Consider the following 27,082-nt stretch of genomic DNA (forward strand, 5'->3'; position numbering starts at 1 on the left):
GTGCACACTGTCCCAGTGACAAATAGCTGATGGAGAGGTTTTTCTTCAGATTAAAGTGGAGACCACCAAACTGATATTTCTGTCTTTCTGTCCTTCTTCAGCTCCCTTTCTGATCACAGATGGGAATATAGCTGCCAGAGTCTGATCTCTCGTGTACAGACCAACCTGGGAGTTGCTTCCTGCTGTTACACATTAGTTTTATACACTGATGTACACATACATGTGAAGATGCAGGCATATTCATGCTACATATGCGTGTAAGAAGAGGAACATAAGAATGAAGGAACAGCTTCACCTAACTTAGACCAAAGGCTATAAAGCCCAGGGTCGTTTGCTAACAGCATCCCATGCTGCCACTCATGCACAGAGTGCAAGAACAGGGCAAGCACAGAGTAAATTTTTCTGCTCCAGAAGTATCCTTCCAGACACCAGCAGTTTATAAGCTTCCCTAATCTGGAGTCTGCGTCTTCATTTTTACGTTTAACATCCTACAAGATATTTTTCTTCCATAAATTTGTCTACTCTTTCCAACAATTGTGGCATTCTTTGGCAATGAGTTCCATAAATAACCACAAACTTAAAAAAATCTGTAGATGTCACTTCATATACACAAATACACACACAGGGATCCACTGCGGTATGACACTGCAATTACTCAGGGGACATAAATGTTATTCTGATAAACAGGGGCTTGGTAACTGAAGAGTCTTTTCTACAAATGATACACGTCAAGGGATGTGACCTCATTTCAAGAAAGACATTTTCAGATGGATCCTGATTAATTGACATTTTGCTGAAAATTTACAAGAATTGCTCTTTTCTGCATTTCTGGAAATGACAGTTGTTTCCTGTACTTCCTAGGGGTTTTTTTTTGTTTGTTTGTTCCAGCTCACCTTTACTATAAAGTTTTAAACATTTTAAAATATGTCTGCTTCTGCCTTCTAGTTGCTGAAAAATTAAACTGAAGACAATTTTTTTAAACGAGCATTTTAGAAGACAAGGGGCAGTCAGCTCTGCACTAAAGGTGGACAACCACATCACTGCAGTGCCAAGCTGTCTGGGACAGTGTCTGCTTTCAGTTCAGAGCTTGCACAGCATCTAGCACAATGTCCACGTAGCCAATAAATCCCTACAGTGGTGGGCAGTTCTGCTATAAAGTCCAGCTTAAAATTGTCAGAATATGCAGAATCCCAGCACAGATTCTGGATGCTGGAAAAAACAAAGATGCAGGACTCAAGGAGGAATTAACAATGAAAGAGAGTGAGTGCTGATTTCCAAGCACCTCTGAAACTGTGCCATCACGGGAGCTCTGCCACTTGTCTACTTCCTTGCAAATAAAATAGGAAACACACTGCAGAAAGAAGGTCAGAGATATCAAACCCTAACTTAAACAAAATCCGCTGAGGGGCTGACAGCACACCTTGCTAACACTGCCATTTTCTCCCGGTTTTTCCATTTGTGTACATGGGAAAAACAAGTGCTATGATAAGACCAATAATAAATTATAATTTTAATTTTGAAGAGAAAACTAAGCCAGGAATAATGTTCTTTCCACTGGGGCTCACATGAGCATGGGCTCCTGCTAAGAGGCATGTCATCATAGCTGTTTACCGTGTAATAACCTCTCCTGTCCTCTGAGACCCTACGCATTAGAGGCATATGGTAAGTAGGCCAACTGTCTGCATCTAGCATGTGAGTTTTGAAGGCAGAGCGAAGCACTGCTGCATTTCAGCTGGTGATCCTGCGGCGCAGGAATTCAAGGCAGCGGCAGAAGGGTGAATCTCAAGCACTAAACAGGATCCTTGGTAGGGATATCAAGCAAACGCTGAAAAACTGTAAAAACTTCATGTCTTAATTGAAGTTACCCCTGTAAATGCTCCTAATACTGAAATAACATTCGGCTTAGAAAAAAAAAGCCTGTCTTCCTTTACCTCTAAAGCACTACAGTAGAGCCTAAGTTATAAAGACAACATGAGAGCAAGGACATAATCACATTCCTTTACTGGCTTTCTCTCCTCTTCTGAAATGCGACTCAAACTTCTTGCCTTCTCTCTTAAAATCCTACATGGGCCTCATCTGAAGAATTAAACTGTACTCAATGTTCTTCTTGTTTCATCTCCCACCTCTGAATTCTTTGCCTTCTCTGTACATTGCACGTTTTTGCTGGTATGAGCTTCTTCACACGAGCTAATCATCATCATCCCCAAATGGCTCCTCTGAGTTGTTCATTCTCAAAGCTTTTACCAGGAAATTTTCTGCATCTGAAGTTCTTATAAATGCAAGATTGGAAGGCATCTTCAAGGGCATCAAATCTAGATTTATGGCTCCAGCTCTTGGAATCAGAAAAATTGTGTGGTTTTTCAACTGTTTTTTTTTTAATTAAAGGCATGGTAAATTTCTAGCCCTTGAGGATGGACAGCAGGTTCTTAAAACTGATGAAAAGAGGCAAATGAAAAGCCCAGAATAGTAACTATTTTTTAAATCTCAATTTTTCAATATATATTTTTAAGCACTTGGGGCCAGCAACGCTGCCTTCTTCAATCAGTCCTCTCACTGCATGGTGCTTACAATACTAGAGATTGGATTTTCCACTGATTGCAGAGACGTTGGATCTGTTTCTCCACAGTTTTGATCTTTAGCCCTATCCTTCAATTGTTTTTGCAGGAAAACCATCTATTTTCACTGCACACTAAAAAGTGCAGGAACCTTACACAAAATAATGCCCTATGGTACTCTAGCAGTACTTCATACGGAATCCTACTAATAAATATTTAACATGTCATTACAATAGTAATATATTCATTTTTAAACATGCTTACCTCTTGTTGAAAGGAACAAGGGGTTATTCAAATAATTTGATGCAAGGCGTTTCCGCTACAAGGGAATAGAAACCAAACACAGTGTCACTGAAAAGTGCTCTGGTTATCTCTTACCATTTCACATGAAGAATCTCCATGAGCTTCACTCATAAGTAAGCAGCTGTCCAGAAGTCAGTTCTGTGACTTAGAATATTCACTGCTAACCCCTGAGACAGTCATACAAACAGTTGCATTATTTACCTTTCTAACAATTATTCGTTAGGGCAGTTTGACGCGCATTAGATTTTAATAACAAGAGAAACCCAAATTGTAGATTTTATTGCTTGAGTTCCAGGATATGTTCCAGCTGTTGGTAAGAGCAAGGCAACAGCAAGAGTAACTCCAAACCTAGCAGATAAACAATATCCATAAAGGAAAAACTACGTAATAAATTGCTGCTGTGAGATGACATCTTTATTTGCATACACAGGAATGTTGATGGACTTCCCACCTGCAGAAAAGCATCACTACCTTCTGTGACACTTGCATACAGTTCGTAGGAACATACTTTGTTTGCAAGCTATGTATTAGAACCTAAGCAAAATATTTCTTGTTCAAAAATGAATGTGTACCACCTCTAGGAGCTGGCAGCGATTTCAATCTGCTGAGGTCACCAAAGACTTTCAAACTTACAAATACAGACCACTGGAAACCCGACTGAGATGTTTAACTAATTTAGTGCAGCCCGTGGCCGACCTGTTAGATGGTAAAAGCTGTTGGTCAATAGCAAGCCGGGCTTCTTTAAGAGTCTATATATGCCCGCATTGTTTCTCTGAGCCACTCAATACTCGTACGGCAGGACTGGAAACAGCACCATTTTCCTCCATTAGATGTTGTTAGACTCTGTTTGCAGGAAAATTAGAGGGGTTTTGCTAATAAATGGTTTATTCTGTGGTGAGTAAACTCTTCTCTTATACACAGGTCTGTTACTGAATTTTGAACTGACGTTTCTTCCTTCAAAAAGCACCCAGCCTGAAACTTAACTCTTTCCTATTAAAAAAAAAAAAAAAGAGCACACAGAGTGGGAAAATAGAATGGTATCTCATTGTTTTTTTTTTTAAGAAGAAAGCTTTGAAAAGAAAAAGCACAATTTTCAAGTGAAGACATAAGACCATGATCACATTTCTGTAATCAAGGAAGCTAGCATCACCACTACAGATACTGAGCTCCTGCCGTTCTGAGGGGCGTTGGCAAATAAAAAGTCTAATTTATATGCAACTTCAATTTAAACAATCATGAATTAAAGATCATTCAGCAGACTAACCGTAAATTAAACTGCACCAAAATGCTTGAAATGCCACAAAATACCTCAACTCACTGATTAGCAAATCAATCTGAGCAGCTAATTGATCAGAGAAAAACCATCTGCCTCCATTTTACTTGAATGGCATTCCCCCTGGTCAGTACTTAATGACAACTGCTAATGAGGACACAGCTGATCATCCACAGGACTTCTCACATATGTTTCCTTCTCCATGCCATCTTTCACTTCAGGATATGCTTTTGAGAATAGATATAATGAGAAGTATGAACTAGAAGTGCAGCAGACCTCCTCCATCACCTCCTCCAGCCCTACTCCAAGATAATAGAGTTTCTCACAAACACCGATCAGACTACAACCACAAAACTGCTGCAAGTATTTTAAGAAACTCATTGAAACAAAAAGGCCTAAGAGAAGAGGCCTACAAATTTAATGCTAGCAAGGCTAGGGATCCTACTGTGTTAAATACTGATGTATGGACATCAGTACTTGCTCTGAAGAAATCTCTAGAGAAAAGTTGAGGAGTTCTGAAGAATTCAAGTGCCCAGAGCCGCTCTATAGTATAAAAATCCCCAATACTTTCAAAAAAAGAACAAGCCACTAAGCAGCTTGACTACCGTGGTGGTTTCTTCTTAACCTCATCTGTCTGCTGTTTGCCAACAAACACAGAAATCTGAAACATTGGCATACAAAAAATTCTGCATCGCTTGTATCTAAATAAAGAAAAATCACTTTCTTTAGGCTTGAAGAACTCAGCATATAGAGAAATCTTGCTTAAATGGAGAGCTGGCTGCCAATCAGTTTCATTCCTGTAGGAAGTTCAAATAGTAACCCCAAACTGAGGTGAAATTTTGAATGTGGAATTTTAATAAGCTGAATAAATGCATATATGTCAGTTCAGAAACAAATAAAAAAAACAATTTCAGAAAAAAAGTTAAGTCTATTCATATGCTGCCTCTAGACCAGGTTTGCAATCCAATATTATGTAGGACCAAATTTTGCTACTACTATAAATGTAACACCCTAAGTGTAACAGACAACAGCGATTATCCAGAGCATTTTATTTTTAATTATGCATTATTATATTTATTATGCAGGCTTCCAGACTCCCTGCAGAGCACACTGATTCTTAAATCTACACATCTCTTTTATGAATGTCACGAATGAAAAAAGCCAAGTTCTCCATTTATTATTTGGCACATAGGAAAAGAGAAACAGCAATGCAAGTTTGAACATAACGCGGCACTTCTGTTCCTCAGTTCTGACCTGAAGGGACTGTCTATGTGGTGAAAAAGTAACTAGGTCCCACATTAATTTAGTCCTTTTGGCCTTTATTAAAACTAAGATGAATTCCAGTTTGAAGCAAGTCATGTTGTGGAGTGAAAACCTGTTGCTTAGCTACTAAGATGAGATATTTCCTTTTTTTTTTCCACATCAATATCTCTTTACAAGTAAATGTGTGCTTCTGCATTCATATGTACTTTTGTAATAAGAAGCTCTTAAACTTTTTATTGACATGAAATAGAATTGTGTTAAAAAAGTGAATGATAAAGTACCTCTGTTTCCAAGAGTCCACTGTAGGCTGGATTTGCTGTGCTTCTTCTCTTTCTTTCCTGACGCTTGCTCTGGATTTCTGTAACCATGGAAAGAAACATGAATTGTGTGTTTCTCATTCATCAGGGAAAAATGTAGATCTAACTTGTTAAGCAAGACGCTCTTACCCCCAACCCCTTGGGCTTTGTGTTCAGTTTCAGTTTCTAAAGTATAATTGGGTTGCATCAGCATTGCTATGTGCTGCAGTTCAAGGTTTGACATTAATAAGCTTTTCCTTGTAAGATTCAGAACACAGGCATTTTTTATTTTTTTTCCTCCTGCAAGGTGGACTTCTGCCTCCCTACAAGATTTTTATTATGATCCCTTCAGACATGTATTCAGCAAGCATCAACAGAGAGCTTTCAAAATACTATCAATGTCTGCTATTAACAAAAATGAAGCACTTAAAACAGTTAAGCCTTGTAATTCATATCAGATTAAAGCACAGAGATCCTTTTAAATTTAATTTACATTACTTTTCTTCTGCGGAGGTTAGAAAAAGCAAGGTCAGAAGGGCATGGCTAGATTCAGTTCTAACTAGGGCGTGATGATTTATCCATCCAAAAATACACAATTTCATGATCCTGAGCATGCAAAATGTTGTTATGAGCTGTACATGTATTTGTGTCACTGGAAACAGCAGTGCAAAGATAGGCTCATCGAATTGCAGTCCTCTTCAGAAAAGGGTGAAACACAAGAGAACTCCCACTACTCCCACTAACACCTATTCAAGATGGTGCTTGCTGAGGACTGCATTTTTAGCAACAATTAGCCACGTGTGTACTTCTGCAAAAACACAGAGAACGAATGAGCAGATTCCTCGACCACTGAAATCTGCAGGTTTAATGCTACTTTTATCTGAGCCAGGATTTCATTTCCGTCATATGCAATTTCTTTTTCCAGCTCTTGACGTCAGTTCAGAATGGTGAAATTATTACAATAATGTATTTTTAGACTCCACTTTTTATTTTGATAATAAAATAAGTGCAGACATAATTTAGCAAGGAGAGCTACTCAGCATCAATCCCATGAAACGAAGTGTGCATGGCTGGGCTGATGATCTGTTCCAAAATGTTTCCTACATGAATACTGTAAGGCAAAGTTTAGACTCTGCACTGAGGTGCCAGAGGGATCTTGTTAGTCTAAATGCCCCCACAATGGTGATACCTCCCTTCTGTCTTGCTCTAAGTAAATCTCTCAGAATGAGAGGAACTGGCAGGGGCACTAGCTCTTCAGCCCAGAGGACCAGGAGCACATCCAACAAAAACTCAGGACATCATCTGCTTCTGCAGCAGGTTTGGCATCTTTTGTCACTGTCAGAGCTAAAGAGGTCTATCTCAGAACATCCACAGCGCCAGAAAATGGCCTTCAGGATATTGAGCACTATCTCCCACTTGCAATCCAACATAAGATACAGTCCAGCTTTCAGGATGTTTACGACACATGGGAACAGGATTCCCAATACATAGTTCTGGTTTCCAGGCACCCTTTCCAAATGCTGATCACTTCCCCGCAGAATAAAAGGGGCCACGTACCACTTCAAGTGTTGCTACAGTAAAAGGTATTGGTATTGTCAGTCATGTCTTGGCCATGGTGTCCCTAGAGACAAGGCCAACACTTCACGTGGATTTTGTACGGGCTTGAGTACTGAGATATTGATTTGAAACTTTTCATTCACAAAAGACTATTGGCTAAGCTGCCACTCTTGGAGCAACAGATTTATCAGAAGGGAACTGGATAGAAAAGAAAAACACAAGAGCAACTGCTTGCATATTCCGGCTAGGTTTTCCCACTGGCACAGAAACATGTCACCTCTCACACTCAGAAAGTGCCTTTTCCTAGGGCAATTCAAAGAGTACAGGCAGGTCTGTATTCACAGTCTGAGACGAGCTAGACATATGCTGCCATGTGACTCGGGGAGCTATACAGAATCTCACTACCAAGAAACGTGTGATCTGAGGCTGCACCAAGACGTGCGATAAACGCAATGGCTGCAACAACTGCCAGCATCTTGTTAACATCCTCGGTGCTACACAGACTCCAAACCAGAGGATCTTGTACGGGTAACAGTTCTGTCCCACTGTGAAAGTATCTCCAATGAAACACTCATCTGTCTAAGCTTAAATCTCCATCCTGAAGCTTCCAGACTCTTTGGCATCCTCTAAGGGGAATATGGCCTCAGCAGCAGGGTAAGTGCTAGACACAGATCCAGTAGCCTGCCACTGAGCCACCAGCAGAGAGACAGTTGTTCTTGATGTCAGTGTCACTTCATGTAAGGAGGATGCTCTCAGGGCCAAAAGGTGACAGAGATGTCACAACAGAGGAACAATGTGCCTTGATACTGGCAAAGAAATTGAGGAAGTGGCCCTCTGCTGACGCTTTACTTTGGTCTCAACAGTGTGAGCGTGTGGTTCTTGCACCCACACTACGTGGCCAGTGAATCCCAGGGCTTGCAGCATCTCGGTACCCTTCTGGCAGCATAGGGAAAAAGCTGGAGTTAGGGCAGCCCAGGCTGTCTTTCAGAAGTGGCCACAGGGTTACAAGGTTGTGACTTTTCACTGGCCCAGAAAAAGAAACAATGAATTTGACACAGCAGAGCTTTCTGTGTCTGTAAATGGGTCGAGTGTCTTGACAAGAGGACTGTGATGGATCTGTAGCTCTCTGCCCTTTTGGGTCCCAGGTTTAAGAGATAATTTCTTCAGTACATGCTCTCACCAAGGCAACAGAAACATCTGATGGAGTCTGAATCACACATGTGGTAGATACCTGGAATGTAGCTTCGGAACAGGCATCGCTATGATACAGAGATAAAAGCTGGCTAGGGGGAAAAGTAATAGCAGTGGGAATAGATGGAAATAAAGAGAGAGAGAGAGTGTAATGAACACCAAAGCGGCTCTAGAGGTACCCCACCATGTGCAGCCATCAGGGACGGAGAGCACAATGTCAGGACTTTATTTATGGAAACTGTCAACAAAAAATATCCATGCTTGTGATATAAGGAGTATGTACACCTAAGACTGTATCTGTCAATAATCACATCAAGATAGCACAAAAGCAGATGCTGGTATACTACCTTTTGTTATTTGTTACTTCTGCTAAGAAATATTTTGTACATTTCAAAACAGCACTTGTTTTAACTGATTAAAACATTCAGTAACCTAGATGGAAGTATTTCAGGGTTTTTATTTTGCTACTGTAGAACAAGATGTGTGTTTTTAGAATGAGCTGAACTAAAGAATTCTTTTAAAGTTTTGCTTTCTATCTACTTTTTCTTTTTACATGATGGTAAATGGTGGTAAATGGTGTTCTAATAGCCTAGAGAAAGAGATTTAATATGTTACAACCATGCACTGTATCACAGAATTGGGCTACTTTATTCCTTAGTTTATTAATTTAAAAAATATAACCCAAACAGAAAAAAAAAAAACCACCTCAAAACTGTAGTACATTTGACAGAGATGGATAAATTTGAAGGTAGCTTTATGTTAGAGGCAAAACGTCAATGAGCTGCTGCCTTCATCAATAAACACTTTGTATGGTCATTCTGTGAGGCCCATAATGACAATTTATCTTCAGGGAAAGCCATACCTTGCAGTTGAAGCAGCTGTGTTCATTTACTAGTAAAGGCCTCAAAAGATGCCTTGCACTTGGGCTCTGCAGAACAGAGCTCTTTTCCCAGTAAGGGGAAAGATGCTCCTCTGGACTTTAGGTGGAAAGGCTGCTAGGCTGATAGAGAAATCCATGGAGAAGTGGATCATAGCCCTTCACCACCAAATTAATCAATAAAATGGAATAAAAGCAGTAACACTGTGAATTAATGATACTGAGTGAATAAGCTTTTAATGACCCAATCTTGATACAGTTTAATTCCAAAAAATGTGAAACTGAGAAATACATTAGAAGTACTAAAATAAGCTGAACTGTGTAATGACCACTGCTTCCTGATAAATAGTAACGGCTGATAACCGTAAATATGACATAGCACTAAAATAATAACCTTTAGCACGTGAAAGCTATAAGAATATTTTCAACAGTTGCAATCACTAATACTCATGGAGACATATCCTTTCCACAGTAAATAGCTCTTGGTGGGAGCCATTTACTTAAAGCTAGTAGGAAGATAAAAAGTGAATTTGTCTGAAAGAATTGATTCTGCAGGATTAGTATTGTAGCAGTTAGGTTCAAAATGTGCGTCTCCGCACTTACTGTAGAACAAACACAGCAGAGCGGTACTTGGCGGTTTGAACACAAGCGTTAAATCCTCACAAACTATTTATTAGTTCCAATAAAATCAAAGGGTAAAGAATGACTCAAAATGAAGTTCTCTCTGTTGTAAGCATAATTTGCACTTCAGCATAATTTCAAATGTTGTCCTATTTTCCTTAGACAAAGAAAACAAGAACCAGTCATCATTCGCACTTTTTGGATTATAAATCTTCTCCCAAAATTGCTGTAGCTTTTAAATTTCCATTTCAATCCATTACCATTAAGGGATTAAAAATGCTGATGGCTTAAAGTTTCTTTAAACTGCTTTCAAATTCTCAGTCACTGGGACATTAAATAATTTTCTAAAATGCAGATTTAAAGAGGAAAGACACTGAAAAAAGGCAAGAAGACCCACAGAAAACCTGCTGCATATATTGAGAAGACCTTACAATTAAGATGCTATTTGCTTCCTGTTTCACAACCTCTCTTAAAACCAAAACAGGGAATCTTCCTAAAAATAAATCAAGCTGTAAAATGGTAGATATCTCTTGACTCAGCAAGGTATATAAGCATATGCCTAACTCTGAAGTATGTAAAACTTAAACTCAGTGCACTGGAATTCCTAAGTATTTTGCTGATGATGGTCCATGGGATGGGCAGTAAATGCCAATTATCATTAACATTTTTTGTGATCAAGAATCATTGTCAGCTGACAGAGATACCAGATTTTTCTCCTTATACCTGTGGAACCACAACAACTTCTGTTAGCTGAGCATGTGACTAAAACACATCAACATGTAGACTTTTTCTTAAAAACAGCTGTATCTTCTCTATCCATGAGAACTAATCCACTCCGACAAGAAATCCCCAACTCATCTCACACCACTGGCAAATTTGTTTTCATCTATGTTTTCAGAAAGACAAAGCTGAGGCAAAGAAAGGTACAAATCTGCTAACTCTGGCAAGGTATTTTTGGAAGGTTGAAAAAGTAAACTGAACAGTATGTGACTGCATTTAGTTTATGTGCAATATTTGTTTGAACTCATATTCAGAAGCGTAGGAAGGCATGCTAGCAGCTCTCACACAAAAGCAGGATCAGGCTGCAAGTTTTGGCTAAATGGGGGGAAATGGAAGGAAGGAAGTCTTTGTGCGAGGTAGTTTTCTAATTTGCTTAAAATCTCATAAAATAAATGCCAGATTTTCACTATTTTACACATTATTCTGTGGAACTCTAGAGATCATAGATAATTAACTCAAAAAATGAAAGTCCATCTCAAATAGGGAAAGAGAGAGGGCATGCTTGCTACAGAGGACCTGGGCATATGTCTTTGAACCTCGCTGATTCTTCAACCAGATTAGTGCTGGTCAGAGCCTTTGCAGGCTTTCTGCTTTACTATCATCCTCCAGTTGTTAATATCCTTTAAAGCACTATGATGACTGAGTGAGCCCAAATGCCAGCTTATGCCAAGCCAGCTGGTGCTGGCTGCAGAGACAGTTCTTAGGCCCCTCAAGCTGTGCAATGTGATGGCAGGCAGAGCAAAATAAGATGACCCATTATTTTGAGGCTGAAAAGCACAATTGTGCATAGATAACATTTCACCTGATTTTTCATTGCCCTTCAGAGGACAAAATCACCAATTCCTCCTGGCTGCAGAGAGGAACTGCAGAGCAGTCAAGAGAAAACATTTCAGTCAAAAACTAAACTGTGAAACAACATATGCCATCTTACCTTCCAAATGTTCTGTTGTAACCAGTCCTAATGCCACCATGAAGGCAATTTTCTAAGGAAAAAGTAAACAAGGGTTAGATTTTTCTGCTATAACAATCATGGTAGAAGTAAGCATTTAAATAAATCTAGCATTGACAGAATAAACCCAGTAAAGGTCTTTTAGAAATGTAACTTGTTTGAATGCATAGTAATACAAAGAACTTTAATTGGAGATTTGCTTCAGATATGCCTGGTCAGTCACGTCCCACTTGTCTAACTATATGAACTTTACCAGTTCAGAGACTTACGAAGTCAATGCTGTATGACTACTGATTTTATACAGCACATGATCAAAATTCAGTCAATTCCATCAATTCCATTTCATTTTGTTAACTGCTTTATTTCTCCACTATTTAGAGAAGTAATTGTTTATTATTATTACTATCTGGACATGGTACTGCTTTTATTGGGTGTGAGCAAGCTGTATAAAGTAAAATATAATACACTTCCACTGAACTTTACAACACTAAACAAGTCATCAGAAGCATATTGAAAGTCCCTTCCCCTCAAAAAAACTTTCAGAAATTTCTCTTCCCATGTTACAGAAATAATATTATGTGCACAAATTATGAAGAGGTACACTGATCCAATATTCTCCATCAATGGGGAGTGAACAAACACCTGACAGTGGCAAACATATTTTGCAGTGAAGAACCTGATCTAAAATACTACTCAGAACTCTTGTACCCTATATATGCGCAAAACACATCTACATACTAACAAATCTTCGAAACATGCCGATGCAGTAATAGAGCAAGTACTAGAGCAGATTCTAAATTATCTGACAGTGATTTTTCATTAGGAAATTTTTCTTTGTGGAAAAAGTGTTGCTGAAGCTTTTATTCCATCTTTTTGATGGAAAACTGAAATTCTGCTGTGCTGTTCCAAGCCCAAACTGAACTGAAGTCCTTGCTTTTGAGTCACATCTGTGGTACTGTGGGGCCTTGGGGATCTCTTCCTCTTTCTGCTGTGCTGCACAATCTTGTTGCATCATGTTACCTGTGTGGCATTTTCACAAGGTGCAATTCCACAGGAGAGACAATCTGACTACGAAACCCAAGCTATTAGGAAATCCAAGCAAGCAAAGCCCACAATTCAACTCCGATAAAGTATCCAAAGACCACAGGAAGATGCAATTATCATACTCACCCAAAATAAAATGTGTAGATTTAGATCAAACTAAAATACAATGTTTAAGCAGTAGAAGGTCAAAATATTCTTTTTCAATCAAAGAAGTGTCAGCAGAATACATTTCAACACTTCCAAGTCAAAATGAGTTTGACCTTCTTGTTTTGTGAAAAGACTTTTCACTGTGAAGTTTCATGAAAAAACTTTTCCTGTTAGTTCAGGATAAAATCAACTAGTAAGTCATCAGAACTACAATTTCCTTTGCAATTCTGACTTTCACACAGTGAAATTGTGAAAGCAAGCACATGCTTATTTTGCAGATGGAAAGATCTAGCTATAGGGTGGATTCTTTAAAACCTGAGGGTCAGGATTGGACACTTACATCCCTCTTATGTATGTGAAAATACCTCTGTCAAACAGGTGAACTAACAACATCATAAGACAGGAATATTTTTCTTCCACAGTCTCCTAGTATGTAATTCTCCCTGTACATTAAAAAATGGTGATGTCAAATCTCATCACTGGCAGTTTAGATATATCCACGCTATATTTCTGCCTTCCGTAACTGCGGTAATGACAAGCACGTGTGTGCATTTGCATGTCAGACCTTGATTTCAGTAACATTCACTCCTTACACATCTAAAACACCATCTAGACACAGTGAGGGCTCCACACCTAAAGGGAAAGATGAATATTTGATGTGAGATCCACTGTGCCGATCTGAGAAAAATAATAGTCAACTGAGTAGAATTACAAGCTTTACCTCACTCCCAACAAAAAGTAAGTTCGTGGCAGAATCTTGGTGCCCTAACAACATTTAGGTATAGAATCAGAAAGCTGGAACGGTTCATGTGCGATTGTATTTTCCCAATGGAGCGAAGAATGCCTATATTACCCAGAGATTAAACTTTAGGGGAGCATAGATTTTCTGACATCTAAACTAAAATCATTTGAGTACTGGAATGTTCAATAAACAATTTCCTCTCTTCATACTAAAACTATTTGAATACATTTCTAATTAAATGTAATGACAGCATACTTGCTTAATGTATGAAGAGTCTTCACAAATGGACTTGATAATTATCTCACTATTAAACACAGGAAGGGTTAGCTTTTATAGATATTTGAAAGACGGTTTCTTTTTAAAAAATCCCAGTAGAAGCTATATTCTTTTTAACAAGCATGTTATATTAACTCTCTATTTGTTTTTATGGGTTTTGCTATTTCACAGTCATGTAGATCGTTGGATTCAACTCAAAATACTACTTCCACTTGCAAGTCTTTTATTTCAAATACCACAGAGGATATTGTTTCTCCTCTGTGCAGGAATCCACAAAACTGAGGCTTCAGCTTCTCCAGATTTCCAATTCAGGCCTAACACTAGCATTTAGTTCACAATTGCAATGTGTCTCAGTTGCCGTCTTAGGTGGGATTAAAAATACTGTTAGCTAAATAACCAACATTTATAGCAGTAATTTTTCTTTTAAACAAAAAACTGCTAGAATGTCCTGGAAAATGTTGCCAGAAATATAAAATTTTACTAATATAAACTTTTTAAAAAGCTGAACATTTCGGGTGGAATTCTGTTTCTTTCTGTGCTGAACTCAGGTCCTTTTAAGAAAAAAAAAAAAACAAAACCAAACCCCAAGCCCCCAGGCACTTGCTCCCCAGAGGAGCAGCTCCCTTGTGTAATTCCTTCATTTCCTTGCAGAAGTCATTCTGGTGGGAGAAGATCCATCACTAGACGGGCAGTTATTGGCCTCCATTCCCAGCAGAGCCCTGCTGACGGCAGGGAGAGGGTGGCCCACTCCTCCAGACCCTCTTCAGCTCTGGAAGGAACAAACCCTGATGGCTTATATCCCAGGAGAGGGCTCTGACCACCGGACCTGCGACATCCTGGGTGGCCCAGGCCCTCCATCCTGCTTCTGGGAAAGCCACTCCACAGCCAGGCGTCCAGGTATCCTGGCTGCAAGATGGTGGATGCAAGGAGGTTTGTTTTAGCATAATGATGGCATATTTGGGAAAGGAGAAATTCCTAGCTCATGCAAAAGCCACACACGTTGCAGGGAGCTGTGTCCAGGATCCACTTCACCCCTTCCCGGCAGAATGACTAAGCCAGGAACAGAAGACAGTAATTATCCTCAGCCTCTTCTGTTTGTTCAGGTATGCTCAGTAACTGCATGTGAGATTTCTGGTTACTGGTAAGTCTGGTGATTTCTGGTTTATTTGTTTTAAATTTTAAATTTAATTTGTTAAATCCCAGTCTGTCACAACTAACATTTATGTAGAGCCATACTGGAGTTCCTGCCTCAGTTTTGTGCTTTGAAGATAAATAAAGGTGTGAAGAGAAGGGCCTAGAGTGCTTATTTTCTTCTTAAAAATATCATAGTATCCTTGTTACTCTTTTCCTTAAATTTAATCATCTGTTCAAAAGCCATGAGTGCTTTTAGAAATGCGCAGTATGTCTTTTCATGAAGCAAAACAAAGATTTTTACAAAACCATTTCATTTTGTAATTACATGTTCTATTTATGTCATTACATGTATTTACACTAATTACGCTGTTAGTTCTAATTATACTAATTGCATAAATACATGATAATCAACTAAAGTTTACTTTCAAAGAACAAAAGAAATTAACTCTAGACCTACATGTTTACGGCCGTGAAACAAATCTATGAAAGAATCGTCATACTTAACGGCATAGCTTCAGCATCCTACCCAGAAAATTGTGCTTGCTGAGACCGCCAGTACACACGGTAGGAACAATATTCTTGGTTACAAAAAAAGATAGTCAGGATATTCTAGTTAGCAATTTAATGAAAAGCTCATTGAATTTATGAATGCTATACCAAAAAGTGTGCCCAGTCCCCTGGTCTCTTCCTGCATCTCTCTGGAAGATTTTTGCTCAATATTCTTTCCGTGGGGATAAGTTGCAGGCAAAGAAAAATGGATGTTTCTTCCAGCATTCTGTTTTTAAGCAGGATGTCCTAGCCCTTCCACCCATAAGGTGCTACACAATAAACAATCTTTCAGAAATATCTCCCTAAAGAAAACAGGTCCCTACAGTCCCGTCATTCAGTGGCAATGAAGATTCATATGAAGGTCAGATTTTAAACTTGAGAGGTTTCCTAAGTGTAGTTCTGCAGAGCTTCTGCATAAAGCTGTGATATTCTAGGCTAAAAGCCACTATTTACCCATAACACTGTTTTAACTATATGAACCTCTTAAAATGGTAAAACAAATGACAACTCTCATGTCTCAAGTAACATTATAAATTTATATTGTGATAATCCTCCTAAACCTACAGCTCCAAGGATGCTTTCATGCTACACATTTATTAGACTAGTAAGGTTAATGCTCAGCTCACATGAGCATTTCCACAACTGAAATGGATTCAGTTTGTATTACTTCTCAAATTGCCTCAAATGTACACACAGTCTAATGAGAACAGATCTAGTCAAAACCCTAAATGCCTGTTGAAGAGAGACTCCATTTCTACAAGAACTTCTGATTTGTATTTTTAATTTACATCGCAAATATAGTTCACGAAAGATATTTTATCTTATAACCTGCTTTCTGCTCTCTTACTCAATTTAAAGGATTTTAATGTATTTCAGACTAGAAAGAATCTGTGTACACATAGGAAGACACAGAATCATAGAATCATTAGGGTTGGAAGGGACCTTTAAAGGTCATCTAGTCCAACCATGTACACAGCAAATGCAAGAAACTGCATTGTTAAACACAATCTAAAAAATACAAGATTCATTACAAAGAAGATGTAAAAGCTCAGTTTACAAAAGAAATGTTAATACAACTTCATGCGCACAGCCTGTAAACCCAGTGTTATATATTTGATAACATAAAAGAAAGTATCTTAAGCTTGTATACACCTTTCACAAGAAATGCAGCTATACCCACGCAAGGGGCCTAGATTATTATGAGACGTACAATTCTTACATTTTGTGACACTGGAAGGTTTGAATGATGCAAACATCAGAGCACCTCACCTTGATTGCAGCAATTGGATAGAGAGATGAACAGCTGGCAGAACCATGAGCCCAAACGCAGTAGTTACGTATGCACACAGAAAAATGTTTAGAATTTACTCCCGTAAGTTAACCATACTGTAGGTCATTTATTTAAAAAAAAAAAAGAAAAAAATATCACCTCTGGATTTTCCTCTTTTTTCTTTTTGGTAGCAGGGGGTCCCTGAGCTGACTCTTCAGGAGGTTTCTTTGTCTCCACTTTACTTTCTGTCTGGGTTTGGACTTGAGGCTGAATAATGATAACCTAAAAGACAACGTACAAATAGAAGAAGAGAATTCACTATAAGAAACTGGATTTTTCTACCTGATACCTTTGATTCTTATTTTAAGGGTTAGTCGATATCCCTATGGACAACAAATGCAAGTCACAAGCCAAAAATATAAAAAAATCGATACCTAGGTTAGGCTTCTAAATCCACAATTAAGTTTCTAAAAATTAATTTTTATTGGTGCATTATAAAGATACTGCAGCCTAAGGGAACCACTTGATCAGTGCCTCTGAAAATTAGGATACTTTCTATTTAGAGGACTTCTGAAGCTGACTCAGCAGCCTAGCTTTAGCACTCATATTGTTGGTGATTTTAAAGTCTTTCCTTTGACTTTATTTTGCTTACAGGTGGAAGAGATGGGATTACTACACATTTAAAACCACAGCCTGATCTCAGTCACACCAGTGTTATTTCAGAGTAAGTAAAGGTGGATGGGAAAGAAGATAGTCCTCAGCACTACTCATGTAACTGAGACCAGAGTTCAGTCTTCAGCATTTACGTGTTATGAGCAGTGGATGTCCTATTTTGCATAAACAAAATAAACTATATGTGTTTTAAATTAAAATGAATTCTGGTTTAGAACCTATAGGAATTACTACACAGATCTCTTACACATGCATGCATATTAGTATATCCAGCTGCTGGTATTTGAATTACCACACAGTGGTAATTGACACAGATTGACACAGTGCAGATATCATTATCGCAGAAGCTATTAAACTAAAAAGAATGAAGGACAATTTCTGAGCACAGAACTACAAATATGACTTTATACACATAATCAAAACTTCATGAAGGACTGTGGAAGACGTTCCCAAGCTCACCTTCTTGATGAAGGTTATTGGATTTGAACACCGGGCCTTTTAAATCTATTTAGTTGCTAACTTTCAATCAATGTTATTTAATTTGTTAGCTACTTTATCTCAACTTAGTCTCTAGAAGATTCAAGAGCATAAAAATACATGGTTTTCTTAACCAGCAGCCAGCATAAGTAAGAGAAAAATAAATTATGTTAGAGAAGTGGGGAAGAGATGCCTGCTTCTATTTACCTCAAAAGCCATCTTACATCCTGTATTCTTTTTTAGCACTGTATGGGAACCTGTGCTGCCAACAAGACCCAAAGTAGCAGGATCTCAGTAGCAAATCACAGTGAATGTCTGCTGGGTACATTGGCAGCCTTTATTGAATCTGTTTCTGCAGTGAGTGGTGAAGTTCTTGCATTTCAAAGCTGAAAAGCAGTACAAAGAGGAAACAAGTAATTAATAACTTGATTTTTTCCATCTGCTGATCAGTTCTGAAACCTTGAGCTCTCATTTCATTTGGTCTCCCCTGGAAAGTGTAGAAGGGAATGCCTGATTATTTGATACACTCCCCTGGGGTCAGTCAATATAACTAATATCACTGTAAAATTGAAGAGGGAGTCCACAGGAAATTCGAGCCTGCACAGAATTCAAGGATATTATTAGAGAGGATTGGTTTAAGGAAATGGAAGATCATATGGTCCCATTAATGTTGGGCTACATCATGCTGCATTTTGTTCCTCCTAAAAAATATGCACGTACACAGATAAAGGCCTACTAGCATTCATGTGTTCCCTTAAGAATTTTCCCATCACTTCCTGATTATTTTCTTCAAAAGGAACTACTGACATCACTCTGTACAGGGCTTTTCATTCCCAGGGGAATATTCTGCTTACATCTGCAACGTAATTCCTGTGTTTGAGAACCAGAAAAAAAAATGCCAGGAAAAGTAGAACCTACCTTGTTGTCGGCACTAATGAGGAGTGGTTGCACTTTAATGCTATCGTTGACCACAGAGACAGTCGCGCTGGTGCTGATAGGAGTTGCATTGTTGGGGGAGGTGGAAATGATGGCGTACGCCACACCTGCACCGCTCAGAGGTGATGAAATAGCCGTGGACTCAGTGACACTTTGTGACTGGCTGTTAGGCGTCTGTACATGGCTGACGGTGTTGTTGGCTGTCGGGAGGGCAGGGCTGGGGTTTTTGATGCTGACTACAGTCGCCTTCTGGAAGGTAGGAGGCTGCTTGGAAGGCTGGTCTCTGCACGGGGAGATAGGGAGGCTGTCTGGAATCAGGGTCTTTGGCCTAACCTACAAACAGAGAGTTAGATGTCATTAGGCGCAGCCTCACACCGAAATGAGCAAATACTGCAAACATGCGCTCTCCCAGTAGAATCTTGAACCATGGAACAGGAACATCTAGAAACATATCATGTAAAGTAGCCGGGCATTCATGTACTTGTAGATACATTCCCAGCACTCCTAAGCTGAGTCATTTTGGAGTCCTTAACTCACTGCAATGCTGAACAAGAAGGGAGGAAAAAGTCAATTCCTCACTTTTATTAGGACATATCCACAAAGATGCTGCTCAAGTCACATCCAGTTCTCAGTAGCGATGTTTAAGCCAAAAACTTTGCAAATAATGGAAATGCCAGATGCAGCAATTTCCTGTTCTGAAGGACACAACAGTCTGGCTATGAATTAAGGAGTAGGAACTGAATCATTAAGGGAGTTGTGAGAAAGCATTTAGGAATGAGTATTAGGAAGAAAGCATTAGGAAGAGTAAGCGTATGCATTTATACTGGTGGATCAGTGAATGAAGATCCTCACATTTTTAAGATGTGCCATGTCTAATGGAGAGGAGATCAATCACGCAATCACTCATCTCATTAAAAAAAAAAAAAAAAGAAAAAGAAAAAGAGAAGGGGTGGAAAAAAGAAACCCATAATCATCGAACTTCGTATTTTGTTGCTCTGAGTAAAGAGCTAGTTTGCAGCTGCGGGGGGATGCAGAAGGAATTTCCATGGATGGAGGGGGAAACTGTTTGCCAAGATGTGTGAAGGCTGCGGCTTTACCCAGAGCCATGAATGATAGTTCTGAACAACTGTTTCCAGCTAATGTGATGCGTTTCCAGTGGGGTAATTAGCGTCATCCTGTCAACATGGCTCTGCCTTAACAACGTGTTAAGTACAGTCCCAGGATTGAAAATAAATAATTTAAACTGCTTCACATGAAGTTAACTTCACTCCCAGCTCATTCGTTAACACGGCCACATAAAACAGTCAGTTTCCTCTGTGCTTATTTCGTCCTGTCACTTCTCGCACCTTCCATCCTGTGAAACAAATGACAAGTTGTAACCGACAGACACGGGAAGCAGCTGCCTGTGTCACTGCGCAGCAGTCTACAGGAGCCCTTCCCATGACACTGACTTCAATCTTGAGCCTAAGTAAGCAATTTAATGAAAATGCAGGGATTTACTGATGTGCAGAAAAATCAGCTCTCAAGGCTGGCCAGCATTCTCTGTCACGTCGACGAGGAGCCGCACCTGCTTGTCCCGGCAGCGAATATTACGCACTGCAACGCATGTATTGCGAGCTCTTCGTGGTTTGGTAACTCAGCCCTCAATCGCCAACAGGATCCTAACGCCTACAAATAGTGCAAACGTGAATTAGAGGCACAGTCCTGCTCTGGAGAGTCTAAATTGTCAGCAACCAAGGTAGATGGAAAGGGAAAGAGGAAGCAGGGCCGAAGAAGAGCTCCCAGTTTGCCCCAGGTCCAGCAGCAGATTCATGACAAAGCCAAGAAGCCACCACGTTCGGCTCACAACAGCGGAGTCACGGGCCTCAGAGACCCACTGTGAAATGATACAAAACTGTAAACCATGACTATTCAAGATATGCTGACAGTAACTGAAAGGGTTTCTGCTTTTTTTCCTCTATCCAATCACTTTACGTAATGATGATTTGATTGATTTAGTTAAGATACCATACAAATACCCTGGCCAAGTTGTTTAAGAGAGGAGTCTATAATTAGCTTCATATCCATAATTAGTTAATGGTCTTATTTTCAAAAGTAGTGCACAGAGGATTGATTTAAACCCATCTTGGCCCAGGCATTTGGCAAAACCAAGGCTTCTAACAAAAACAACAGCTCACTGCAATAGAAGACATGATACTTAAAGCAACTTGTTTATGTCTGTATCAGAGTCAGTTGTAAAAGCAGATCTTGTAATATCTACTTCTATGCTTTCATAATAATATCCTTTCCCTCTCATGTTATATCTTATATAAGCCTTGAACAAAATACTCATGCTTATGTGCTCAGAGACATGCTCACAGAAATAGTATTGTTATTCAGAAAAAAAAGTCTGAGAAGCTTGGCAACACACACTTAAAATGTATTACCATGGCTAAAAAAAAACCAAATTTAATTCTTAGCTGTTTGGCTAACATCTAAATTTTACCAGCTCTCCTTAAAACAAAATAATTTTCTTGTAAGTCAATATAACATCTGTTACCAACAGAAATACTGTAAATACACAGATAAGCACATATTACAGATAAAGAGAGAGACAGAGAGAATAAAGAGTAGTTCAGATCAAAGATTCAATAGAACAGTCACTGAGATCTTTAGGAAAAAATTAAGTCTCACAAAAAATTGGCTCAGGCGTTTTTCTAGCCAAAAACTGTCATGTAGTCTACCAGGATCTACTGTATCAGTCACTCTTAATCGCACTTTTATATTTAATCAAAAGCCTAATTAAAACTAAATGACTATATATATTCCAGCTATATAATTATCTTTTCTACACTATTACATATATATATAGACTGTCAGATGTAATACTTCAATGAATCCCATACACACCCTTAATGCACATTCTGCAAGCTGTGGATGAATGCATATCACTTTGCAATAAAATAAGCTCTTCCTGCACAGACAATTTAACAGACTTAATTTTCCAAAGTAAAATAGCCTCTATAAAGGGCTGCATACTGAAATATCAGATACCACTTACCAAACTAGCAGAGCACAAGGAGATATGCCGGGTGTTTTCTGCCACCGTGTGATATAAAGGAGGTATAGCGGTCTTCATAGCCTAAGCCCCTGCAAATTTGCTGGCAAATTCAGCGACCGTTGTGAGAGCGTATTTATTTCCAATTATGGAATAATGAAAAGGGTTGACTACAGAAAAAGTTTCAGGTGCTCCTGAGTTAAAGCTAGAATGAGTTAAAATAAAGTTTATTTCTACAGCCCGTAGGCATGAATACAAAACAGAAAGCAAGCACAGAAGCCCCCTGTGCTCTAACGCCTATGAACATCCCCCTTTAAATATAAATGCTAAGTGTAAGCAGTTAATGAACAGCCAAGTGAAAGACCTTTAGCAGAGTTTCACGTTAAAAACCAAACTGCTACAGTAACCTGTGAGAATAAATGGTGACAGCTGGGAAGGAAAAAAAATGAAGGAAAGAGCTAGTGTAATTTCAATTTTCCTCACGGCCAAACTGTAGCTTAAATTTGGGAGATGAAAGGAGGACAGTGGCACTAGCAGAAGTTTGGAAGTTGACAGTCACCACAAAAGATCTGGAGAAAAACTAGGGCAGGGCACGGACTGCATTTCACATGCAAAGTATCAAAAAGCTGGTTTCTACTGAAAGTAGCACAGGCTGGATGACACTGGTCCCCATGACAAGAGCCACAGAAATAAAAGGCACAGAAGTTTAGCAAAGGAGAAGAAAAGAGAAAGAATAACAGACAGCATGTATGTTACCAAGTGAAAACTGCAACTGTTGGCGAGTGCTGCAAGCAACAATTCTCCTGCAGCTCAACCCTCCTCTCCCCAAATATCTTTCATGTAACTTCTGACAGCTGTCAAAACAGAATGTGATACTACCAGGGCTCTAAATTCTTCCTGAATATAATGATTCCACAAACCCGTGTTGTTCTTGAGTTTCCTCAATGCCCACAATAACAGAAACATTTTATTTTAGGCAGCAATATTCAGACAGCCCTGGTACTTCTGGAATAGACTGCAGGTGAGCACACCGTTGAAAAATAAATTCCCAGATCTGAGAATTCACTAGGTGGGGGCTGTCTGCTTTTCAGACAGTAAAATAACAGGGACCCCAATCCTGTGAAATGCGCAGAGTGCTCTTTTGTTCAGCAACCTCTAATTTGATATATTTTAGAGAGTTTCAGATCAGGAGGGAATCAGGTGCTGTAACTAACGTGACCTCTTGTATATCCTGTATGACTGAGCTCCATCCAGATGTCCCTATACGAAGTCCAAAGTCTTCCATAACACCGAAACATCACACCAGCTCTGAAGAGCACAAAGTGTCGAATACTGCAGAGGTGAACGAACTGTGGAGTGGCGGAGGTGGGACAGCCTGACATGTGTCACCATTGACAAAGGCAACTGTGATCATGGGCAATCTATTTCCTGAGCTACATCCCATCCAGTGAGCTGCTCCCACGCTGTTGGAAAGAAAAAGAAGGTAAAGAAGAAAAACTCTTACAAAATAAGCCCTCAAGATCCGACCCAGACAAGGGGAAAAGGAGGAGAAGGGAAGGAAAGCACACAATTCCTCTCATCTCTGTGGGCAATCTTATGGAGTCCTAAAGGACAGGATTTAACTAGAACAGTAATCTCTGTGCAGATCTGCAGATTCTATGAGAATTGGTTAAGGGTAGTTCTGGTAAATCTGTTCTCCTTATGAGGGGATGTTAACAAGTGCACTTCAATTACAAAACCAAAAGGGATCACCATGATCCTCCAGCTCACAGACTGGCCATAGAATTTCTTCTGGAAATCGAAAACTGATTTTAAAAGAAAATGCAAAAGACTTCTTAACGATTAATTCATCACGAGCCCCAATAAACTGTTACAATATTTTATTATGCTCATGACTGGCATTTTATTGCGAGGGTGAATTTGCCTAATTTCAGCTTCCAGTCCCTGGATCTTGTTAGAGCTTTGTCAGCAACACTGAGGAGCCTTTCCCCTCCCCAGTATCAGATATCAGCTGGATCGTGCTCAGCATCAATCAGCCCTTCATACTGGCAGGGCCGATCTGTACGAGAGTAAATTTTTCAGCTCAACGCAATATCACATTGCCTTTGAGAGAAAGACCATTATTCACACTTTATTTTCACTTCACCCTTGTACTCGGAGCTTAAAAACAAAAACTCAAAATGGATTTGGCACAATTCATATGTCACAGAGGCAAAGTGCTGGGAGCAGCAGACAGAGCTTTCATTCTTGAAAAGCTTTAGAGGATCACACAGAAAACATTAGCAATGGCTGATAAAACGAGTGCAATATGGGGTAATTATATCCTTCATCAGAATGAACAGATGCACACTGACTTCAGTAAAGCTGTGTCTGTAGATGCCAGCTGAGAACTGACTCTCTCCCTCTTCTTTTTTTTTAATCAATAAACATTCCGCAAAAGAAAAGGTTCTGCGTAACTTTACAGCAATGACACACCCTAAAACCCAGGTTGCCCAGCTGACCTGAACACAAGTCTTCCCAGCTTGCCTGATTCTTGGTTCCTCTCCTGATAAGCTCCTATACTCTTCAGCTCAGCCTGAGACCACAGACAAAATAAACACAAGTCTATTTTCTTGTCACACGTGGAAGATTTTAAAACACATGTGACTTTTCTTCTTTCCCTTTGATTAAAAGGAAGTTACATTAAAAGGAAGTTAAGGAAGTGTGCATCATGAGGAAACTCCAGGCAAGATGAGCCAATTCGGTGAACCCTGTGTCCACATACAACGTAAGCCTCTCCATAGCATCAAACTGGAGTATTAGCCTGGGGAGCCACAGAAGAATGATACGAAACGCAGGGCAAAACCCAAGCGACTTCTCCAGCCCACGTTTCCAATCCTGCCGCTCTGGACAGTGAGGACCAGGGAAGAAATCTTAATGTGACTGAAACCAACAGCGAATTTGAATAGACTTCAGTAAGGCCAGAAAGTTGCCACCTCAAAATGAACCCTAGTCTCTCATTTTACATGCCGTGCAACCCAAGAATGACTCCGTGGTATTTTCACACATATTCAAAATATCAGCTATTTTCCACTGGCCTGTGTACTTACTGTGCTTTGGTATTTCGATTTGTTAGTCACAGATAGCCAACTTTAGTGCAAAGATGACACACAGATAATATAATCCCTGGGCAATTTTTAAGAAGACAAAGCTATTTCATTTAGATTTTCTTCTCCTTCAGCTTTGCTTAATACTAGAGAACTAGATGTTTTGCTGAGAGGGATGTTTGTGTGGGAATCCACCAGCTCTGCTTTTTGTGGATGTTGGCATAAGGCAGTCACGTGGGAGTTCTTTATTAAAAATGTTATCAATGTTTTGAACACAAAACTGTATTTTCACAGGAATTTGACTGACTTTTGCTAATGAAACGTACATTTTCTCCTCAGCTATACTCTATTTCCTGGTTTGGCATTGCTGCTATTGAGTTGATGATTCATTAAGTGGCTCTTTTCCATTTGCAAAGGGGAAAACTACCATTAAACCAGCAAATTAAAATCAATATTATTCCAAAAAATAACAAGTAGAGGTTGAAGTTGACACGGATTTCTGCTTTTTTTTTCTTCTGCACAATGATTCTGTTCTTGAACATGCAGATATCTATGTGCCTCTGAGGAAAGAATTTAATCCTTATTGTTCAGGATTACAATGGAAATATAAAAGCTAGACTCTGATTATACACACCAGTCAATAACTTACTTCTATTTCTACTCTTTTCAGCATTACAAGTCAGCTTCTTTCTCTTGCAGATACTCATCTATGATTAACTTACCTCAATTTAAATATAAAGTGTCCACGAAGCCTTTAGGCACAAACGAGTGAACATCTGTCTGCTTTCCTCCTATTCGTACACTTTCATAAGCAAACTCTGGACTAATCCTCACAGCTGGGCATGCACTGAACTCAAACTCTGGTGTCACTTTAAAGACCATGGATGTCACTGCTTTGTACTGTCCATCACTTTAAAAGCTTTTCCTGCTTCTAGACAACAGCAGCAGCACATCATAATGATTTGCCCACCCTCTACTCATTGACGACCCAATAGCAAAAAAACTTGAAAGACAAAGTAATAATAAAAACAATGGCAAGAATAATTTCTGTTTACTGGCACCCTGAGCGAAATGGAAGCACACAAAAAGCTCAGGCAATAGGGGATGAAAAAGAAGGTTTTAGGGACAGGAAGCAGTGCAACGAACTCCTCCAAGCCTCTGCTGAGGTACTGCAGACAGAGAAAACTTTCCGATACGCCTGTCATTGAGCCAGAGGCCTACCACAAGGTTGTACAATCGGCACAGAGACTGAGACACAGCAGAGTCCAGATCCAAGCCAGACATAGATCTGAAGCCACATCATTTGCATGGATGCAAATGCCAAGAGTGGAGAGATATTCTGCAAAGCAGCATTTGATGTGGAGAAACGTGAGAGTTTTCACCTAGGAAAAATGTACCATGTCAGGTGTTAAAATTACTTGAATCTGGAGGGTTGTATGGATACTTTAGGCTTCTATATGCAGACTGTCATGGAAATCTGACTTCCATGGAGGTCCTTTTCTAAATGTTCATGACACTGATTAGACCTGAAGGACCTGAGCATCAGTAACAGCCAGTTCTGCTTCTCCTTCCCCACCATCCTGGATCAGTTCTCTCATTAAGAAAAGACAACTGACACTGAAATTTAGAAAAGCAGAGATAACAAAGGGAGGTACTCCAGAAAAATTGCATCTGGGTGTAGTCTGCCCTTGATAGGCCATACGCGTTCACCTTTGTCCATACTGCAGGAAGACGAGATTTCTTGTCACTGCCAACCTCTGGCATAGCACTATCCACAAGGAACAGTTCTTACCCCACCATACCTTCACCTGTCTTGGCTGTACTACAGCAGTGCAAAATACATACCACGGAGCACTCCAGATGCTCCAACAAGCCCGTGCCTCTCTCAGCAACACAGGCTACCTATCAAATCCAACCACTAGTGCATAAGTGAGATTCCCACAGGCTTTTCAACAAAGTATCGTGCTTTCATCCTAATCTTCAAAGCTGTCCCTGTAAAGACTTTGAATGAAATGCCAAAATGGTTGTGCGTCTCCGGTGCGAGGAG

General features: G+C 39.5%; 1 protein-coding gene across 2 annotated transcripts in view; it reads right to left on the bottom strand.

The window, feature by feature from the left end:
* PHF21B (PHD finger protein 21B) overlaps positions 1–27,082 on the bottom strand; it is a 169,390-nt gene that overhangs the window by 8,199 nt on the left and 134,109 nt on the right. For both annotated transcript variants that reach the window (XM_086743676.1, XM_086743583.1), the window contains 5 exons: positions 18,895–19,245; positions 16,987–17,109; positions 11,648–11,699; positions 5,676–5,752; positions 2,820–2,874 (listed from right to left, as the gene is read on the bottom strand). In XM_086743676.1, the coding sequence (XP_086599802.1) occupies positions 2,820–2,874; positions 5,676–5,752; positions 11,648–11,699; positions 16,987–17,109; positions 18,895–19,245 (658 nt within the window). The remainder of the gene's footprint in view (positions 1–2,819; positions 2,875–5,675; positions 5,753–11,647; positions 11,700–16,986; positions 17,110–18,894; positions 19,246–27,082) is intronic.

The sequence above is a fragment of the Chlamydotis macqueenii genome, chromosome 1, assembly GCF_036417535.1.
Source record: "Chlamydotis macqueenii isolate bChlMac1 chromosome 1, bChlMac1.mat, whole genome shotgun sequence".
In the NCBI taxonomy this organism is placed as follows: domain Eukaryota; kingdom Metazoa; phylum Chordata; class Aves; order Otidiformes; family Otididae; genus Chlamydotis; species Chlamydotis macqueenii.